General features: G+C 36.3%; 1 protein-coding gene across 1 annotated transcript in view; it reads left to right on the top strand.

The window, feature by feature from the left end:
- LOC136832805 (uncharacterized) overlaps positions 1-7,500 on the top strand; it is a 186,584-nt gene that overhangs the window by 166,837 nt on the left and 12,247 nt on the right. The window contains exon 3 of the mRNA XM_067094388.1: positions 1,592-1,781. Coding sequence (XP_066950489.1) covers positions 1,592-1,781 — 190 coding nt within the window. The remainder of the gene's footprint in view (positions 1-1,591; positions 1,782-7,500) is intronic.

Below are 7,500 nucleotides of genomic sequence, written 5' to 3'. Positions count from 1 at the left end.
CTATTCATTTCCTAAAGTCAAGTTATTTTAGCAAGACACGCATGCGCATTCAACACTTTTCTGAATTTCGCCGATGTCCATTGCATCAAACGGCGTTGGTGGCAATGATGACAATGATGATGGTATGTTTGTAGAAAGAGAGAGTAAAAAATTCCGATGGGCAGCCAGTGATGCTTTAGTTCCTCATTGGACAAATCGGTAGAGTTCTCGGCTAGCACTCTGCTAGGCCCGATTTCGAGTCTCCGGCCAGCCAATGAAGAATTAGAGGAATTTATTTCTGGTGATAGAAATTCATTTCTCGGTATAATGTGGTTCGGATTCCACAATAAGCTGTAGGTCCCGTTGCTAGGTAACCGTTGGTTCTTAGCCACGTAAAATACATAAGTCTAATCCTTCGGGCCAGCCCTAGGAGAGCTGTTAATCAGCTCAGTGGTCTGGTTGAACTAAGGTATACTTACGGAAAGCCCCGCCGTTCATTCTTGAAAGATGCATCACAGTCAAAGGCAACTGACAGACTTTTTTTTTTCTTCGAAATTATCACTAAACGGAGCACGTTTAGCTTTCTTCTGTCATTTGAAAACCGTTTCCTAAAACACTCTCGAAGTCCTTGAGGCTAATGTATCTCGTTTCTTTGTTTCGAACAGTTTTCCGAGACCTTGCGTTTTCAATTTGATCCTGGAATAGAAGTTCTTCCCGTAATTTAGACGCTTGTGATGGCATGTGTTCTCGTTTCAAAGGATTAGAGTTCAGTCTTTCTCTTCTGAGATCTTTTTGAAAATTTTCTTCCGTTCGGTTGAGCTTATTAACTTTATAAAATTATACAAATTCCAAATCATCTTTAATCGCCGCCGGTTGGTAGTTTCCCACTGAAGGGTGGAGTAATGACGGGCTTGTAAGCAGTTGATTGATTTATTATTGTGAGAAAACGTGGCAGTGGAGCATAAGGGAAGTAGGCGAGACACGGCAGCTGAAGTGGGAGTTTGTTGAGAGGGACAGAGAGAAGGGGATTCCCTCGACGTGCGTGTGGGTTGAAGAAGCTAGTCGAGTTTCCGCCGTCTTCTCTCTCCCTGAGGCACGTCACCTGACAGATCATCATAGCCATTGTTGCAAGAAACTGGTGTCAAGGTGAGCTCACCCGCTGGGTAAAAACCCTCAGGCACGTTCCTCTCATCCCCCGCTGGTATTCCTCTCTCCCTCCCACTCTCCTAGACTACTTCTTCCTATATCCTCTTGACTCGAGGCTGAGGAGAGAAGTCGTATCTTCGATCTTTCACGCTGCAGCAGTTTGAATGTTGTCGATTAAAGTATTTTTGCTGAAAACGGATGAGTGCAGTAAATCAAAGTATTTTTGCTGTAAGCGGATGAGTGCAGTAAATCAAAATATTTTTGTTGTCAGCGGAAGAAATACTGAGCCTTTATTTCTTGTTGTCACTGCAGCAGTTGCTTTCAGTTTATATTGTATAACATTTGTCCTTCGATTTTTATGCTGCAGTAAAAGCAGAAATCGTGTGGAAGCCATTACTCTGAACTGAAATGACATGCTACGGTAATTGCCTGTTACGTTATAATGTTCTCTTCTTCTCTCTTCCAGTGCGTCATCATGGTAGGGACCTACAAGTCATCCTACCTGGAAAAACTGCCTGTGGAAAATATCGCTCTCTGGTTATCCTTAGCCGAAGGACTCCTGCTGCCTCTGGTCCTGGGTCTCGTCGACGCCACCTTCAGCGAGGCTGCAGGGGCCTCTTGCTCCAGGGATAAGAGTCAGCTTCATAAATACAATGGTTAGTAGTTAGCTAAGATTTTTTCTTCGTCTTTCTTTTATTGCAGAGTTTATTTGTTTGTAATGTTGTTTATTGGCGTAAGAAGGTAGGCACTTGATACTAGGATGACTGGGAACTTATATTGCATTATTGTGTTATTGTTAATTATTGGTAGCTTTCGTCTTTAGGACACATTTTCTTTTCTGTTATCTTCATTTCTTCATATTCTTATGAAATTTGTTTTTCATATATGGTTCTGTGTTCCCTTATAATTACTCTGCATGTTTGTAGAAATACGTCTTGCTTTTTCTTTCTACAATTTAATTGTTAAAGTTTGCTGTGTCAAAAGACAAACAAGGAAGTTGTGTTTGTCAGTCTGTAATTTTGACAAACTGGCGTTGAAGATATTTCCTTTTCTTTGCAAATATGCAACAGATTTTTCTTTGCAAATGCTATATCTTAGCGTAAACCTACATCTCCTTTTTGTAAACTTAACACCATTTTGAAAAACGTAATGTACATTTTATGTGTATGAATGCATACTTTTGTATGGAAAAATAAGACATTTTGTTTCAAAGCGTAACATAAGTTTGTAAAGAGACCGCTCCTTCAGTTTGTGAGTATAGCTTACCGTAGGGTTTTCAGTATAAATCTTTGATTTGTAAACATAGCCAAACTTTTGTTTTTAAACAGGTATCCTTCGTTTGGAAAATACCATACCTCTTGTTTGCAGACAGCTTTCCTTTTGTTGCAAACGCACCCCACTCTTCGTGTGTGAAAAATAACATAATTTTCTTGTAGATATAATCTAGATTTTTGTTAAACATTCCACGCCCCCCTGTTATAGCTTTTGTTTTTAAATATGCCACACCCGTTGTTAATAAACTTATCACATTACACATACAGACTTCACATTATCAAATTGATGATGCTATGAGCCCATGTTACTTTCTGGGAGAAGAGGCCTTTGGAAGTTCAGGGTCAAGATCTCGGGATTCTTGATGTGGTTTCGGGATATTTGATGGGTACTTATTATATAGATGATTGAGAGACATGGTATGCCCAAGGATATTACCCATATTGTTTTTATACTTATATATATATGGAGAGGTCAGAGGTTAAGGTCTTCCTTTCCTTCCAGTCAATTTGCTTCGGTGTTTAACATTTCACTTTTTGTTGCAAATTTCTTTTCCTCAATATGGACGTTACTTCTGACCTTTAATATATTAAACTTTACTTTCAGATGTTGCTTTTCTGTTGATGCGTTACTTTCGAGACTTCTTTTAGTTTCTTTTAACCTGTTTTTCCTTGGAGTGTACTTCCATTAGTTCGAATGGTTGAATTTTATCAAGTTATGTATTGAACGTTTTCAGTTCCCTGTAATCATTAGATTAAGCGTTTGTTGTTGAATTTTGGCTTTAGAGTAGCATAAATTTTGTTTTTATCAAGTTCATTGTTTAGAATTGCTCGAGGTGATTCTTGAGAAGAGTCCATGAACGACATATGTCAACGGTAACCTTTATAAATAACCGGGAAATTATATTTTGACGTATCATCGGCTGTGCAAAACTTGTGGATGAACATACTTTTTTTTTCATGGGCTACCTTTGGAACCCAGATTACGTTGACATTCATTCGACTTCTCTGAACCTTACCTGATGGATTTTTTTATTGAAGGGAAATCTTGACAAATAAAAGTGGTTATTAAGAATATATAACCCTCTGTTGCTTTGTCTGGCATCACAGTACGTTTATATATAGGATAAAGAGAGAGCATGTTATAATCACATCGTCAAACGACGGCCTTTTTAGGACCCTTTATCGGTAAAATGATAATGACGTACAACAAAAGAAGTTTTTCATATTTCAATATATTAACGGAAAAAAAAGTTCAGAAGCGAATGTGATTTGAAAGCGAAAGTGTATGTTTTTTTTTAATTACCGTTGTAAAACTATATTAAATAACTCTTTAGGCGACAAGTTAATTGCAACGCTTACCACCGTAATTAGGTGCAAGTGACGTGCATTGACAAATATTAATGATTATGTTATGAATTCTCATGTTACGTTTCTTTGGGGCGTAATCACTGCATTCACATTTTCTGTCGGATGAAAGAATCCTTTCCGTTCATCGTCCGCACTCAAATGATTCATGTATATACTGTATATATATATATATATATATATATATATATATATATATATATATATATATATATATATATATATATGTACATATACACTGTGTATATGTATATATATATATATATATATATATATATATATTTGTACATATACAGTGTATGTATATGTATATATATATATATATATATATATATATATATATATATATATATATATATATATAAACTCTATGCTGCAAATGTCGTTTAATATACAGTGCGCTCTACCTCCAGAATATCACCGGAGGAGGCTTATAATTGGTAAACGATTCGACACCTGGGAGGTTCGAACACCCGGCAGTGTCTACTGTCCCTGAATATATATATATATATATATATATATATATATATATATATATATATATATATATATATATATACACATATACATATACATATACATACATACACACACATACATACACACACATACATACACACACACACACACACACACACGTGTGTTTGTCTTTATTAGCCAGCTCTCCACTATGGAAGTGTGGTGTAGCTGTTGAATACGGATGAAAGGAAGACGATTAGAGTTGGTGTGGTGAATTGCTCTGCGTATTTTATGTGGCATAAGAAGAATTGAAAGGGCAAGAATAGTGGCAATACGTGGAAGTGGCTAAAGGTTAGCCTTAGGTGGCTCAGAGTAGTTTTTTTAAAATGGTTTTGTTCATGTACACGGAATGGAGAAGTGTATTTTGGTGAAAAAAGAAAGTGCAAAACTATGAAGTGTTAGGAGCATTAGGTCAGGTAGCCTTCGGACGTTCTGATTTCTTCATTGGAGGGGTGGGTAGAGCTCTCGGCTAGCACGCTGTTGTCCCAGCGTTCGACTCTCCGACCGGCCAGTGAAGAATTAGAGGAATTTATTTCTGGTGATAGAAATTCATTTCTCGTCATAATGTGGTTCGGATTCCACAATAAGCTGCAGGTCCCATTGCTAGGTAACCAGTTGGTTCTTAGCCACGTAAAATAAATCTAATCCTTCGGGCCAGCCCTAGGAGAACTGTTAATCAGCTCAGTGGTGTGGTTACACTAAAATATACTTAACTTAACTTCGGACGTTCTGGATAGACGGGATGAAGTAGGTATTAAATTTAGAAAGGAATGGTCTTAATATCCATCTTGCGTAAAAGCGCACTCAAGACCGAGTTAAATGGCATAGCATGTTTAAAGGGGTTTGGTTCACTGGTGATAATGCTTCTGTGTCAATTTATGAATCGAATAACGGTGTAGAGATTTGCTGCACATGATTCAGCTGTTTTAAAGTAGAATGCAGTAGTGACCATTGTGTTGCTTTGTCTCTTGATCCAACCCTTGTTAGGGGTATAGAACAGATGTGGAAAAAGATGACAGATATGTGTTGTAATTATTTTTATTATATGTGTGTATGAGTGTATGCTTTTTTGTATGTATGCCTATATATATATATATATATATATATATATATATATATATATATATATATATATATATATATATATATATATGTACATAAAAAAGCATACACGCACATAAGAGAACAATTACAACACGTATGTCATCTTTTCCACACACACGCACATATATATATATATATATATATATATATATATATATATATATATATATATATATATATATATATATATATATATATATATATATATATATGTTTATGTAATACAGAAATGCACATAAATATGTTGTACCTCCATAAGAATTAAGTCAAGTACTCTAGGCATACAAGTAAGGGAATAATTCGTTGGACCTTTTACTCTGTATTTAATTTTCTGTTGATTGGAACTACATATTCATCGAATAACTCATAACTACCATATCCAAAATTTTGCATGTGTATTCTTTCTAGTAGAATAATAGCTTTTCAAGTGGTTGAAAACTCTGTCATGATTTGAAACGGATGAGAGACAGATATATAATTGTTTATGCGTAGTGAAAGAAAGCGTGGTGTTTTGTCATTGTATGGAACGAAAGTGAAAAGCCACGGTACACGAGGATGGAAAGGCCATTCAGTGGTACCGAAAATGACTGTAAGGTTGTGGATATATGTAAAGGATTGCAGACAAATTTACTGGAATTCTGTAAGTAAAACAAAATTGCTGAGAAGGAGTTAGTGTTTGTTTGATGCAGCTCTGGGAAATTATTAAAAAATGACGAGAATTTCGTGAGCAGTTAGTATAATTGCCTGTACTAAGTAAAGTTATTTGGCTGATGATTGTTATCTTAATACAAAGGTATAATTAAGGTGAGAAAACGAGGGTGATAGCGTTGGCTTGTCATGGTTGACTAAAGGTGGAAAACATCAAGAGTAGAATCCACCTTTTACCATATAAAGCTTAGGGTAAATGGCATCTTAAAGGATTGAAATTATTTATATTCAACTACTTATGTATGTGTATGTATGTATTTTTAGTGTGTATGTGTCTTATAAAATTTGCTTATTGATTAGTTCCACTTTTGTACTCTCCCAGGTTCTAGAAACTCAGGCCATATTTTGCTTACAGTTTGTATTACCCCCTCAGTTAATTAGAAAGTTTCTCATAATTTCTGGGCGAACTTCATTGATTCTATTCCTTTTTTACTTTTTTTGTGCCAAATTTACCCTATCTCAGTGCAACATACAAATATTGTTGTCCTTATATAGCATTTTCACTGTAACCAAAATTTAAAGCGTAATTGCTCCCTAGGGACCTCCACAAATGTTACAGTAATCTGTTGTGTGAAGCCATTTCGTATGATTTAAAATGAGCGTCGAATTTGGTTCGTGCAGTATTAAATGCACTTTTTTTGTGCTTAGCATTTAGATCCAATAAAGAATGAAAACTTGCCTTTCAGTTTAGATCCAATAAAGAATGAAAACTTGCCTTTCAGTGAATTTGTTTGCATTTGAGGAAGGAATTGCTCATAGCTTGGAGATGATTTTGAATAAATTCATATATTACTGAGGTGGATTACTTGTAATCCGGGCTCTTTCTTTGGTCGTAATTTATATATACTGCTTGGATATTACGATTACGTACGTATTTGGTAAAAGTTGACCAGCATGTTCTGTGTATTCCATCTATATGTTTTGGAACTGTCATCCTTAATGTACATCGGCCTTCGTGCGTGTACGATAAATAAGACATTTTCTTTCGTATTTTATGCATGATGTTATTAGTCTTCCCGCGCTTCATGAATGAGTGAAAGTGAGAAGAACCCGAGAAGACTTTGTTGTTGTTATTGGCGTTATTCCTCTTCATCGCCCACGACACAAACCGTGGGTGGGAGGTGATAGGTGAGGGACCATTATGGAAGACCATAACAGCTCCAGAATGCATGTGCTCCTTGGAGCGTTTCTTGCATTTAATGATAGTGGAGTAGTTGGAGGAAGTTTTATTGGCGGAGGGAAGAACAACACTTTGAATGGGCCATGAAAAGCTGAGGCAGAAGGGCATGCCTGAATGAAATGGTGGGCATCTGGGCGTGACCTCAGTGCTCAAAAAACTTAAGCTGATTCGGTCTCTCTGAGCAATGCGGTGGTACTAGTCTGCAAGTACTTTCCCTTGGCAGGC

The sequence above is a fragment of the Macrobrachium rosenbergii genome, chromosome 50 (assembly GCF_040412425.1).
Source record: "Macrobrachium rosenbergii isolate ZJJX-2024 chromosome 50, ASM4041242v1, whole genome shotgun sequence".
NCBI classification, from domain to species: Eukaryota; Metazoa; Arthropoda; class Malacostraca; order Decapoda; family Palaemonidae; genus Macrobrachium; species Macrobrachium rosenbergii.
Note: the sequence above shows the minus strand (reverse complement) of the source record. Positions and strands in the feature narration are given on the sequence as shown.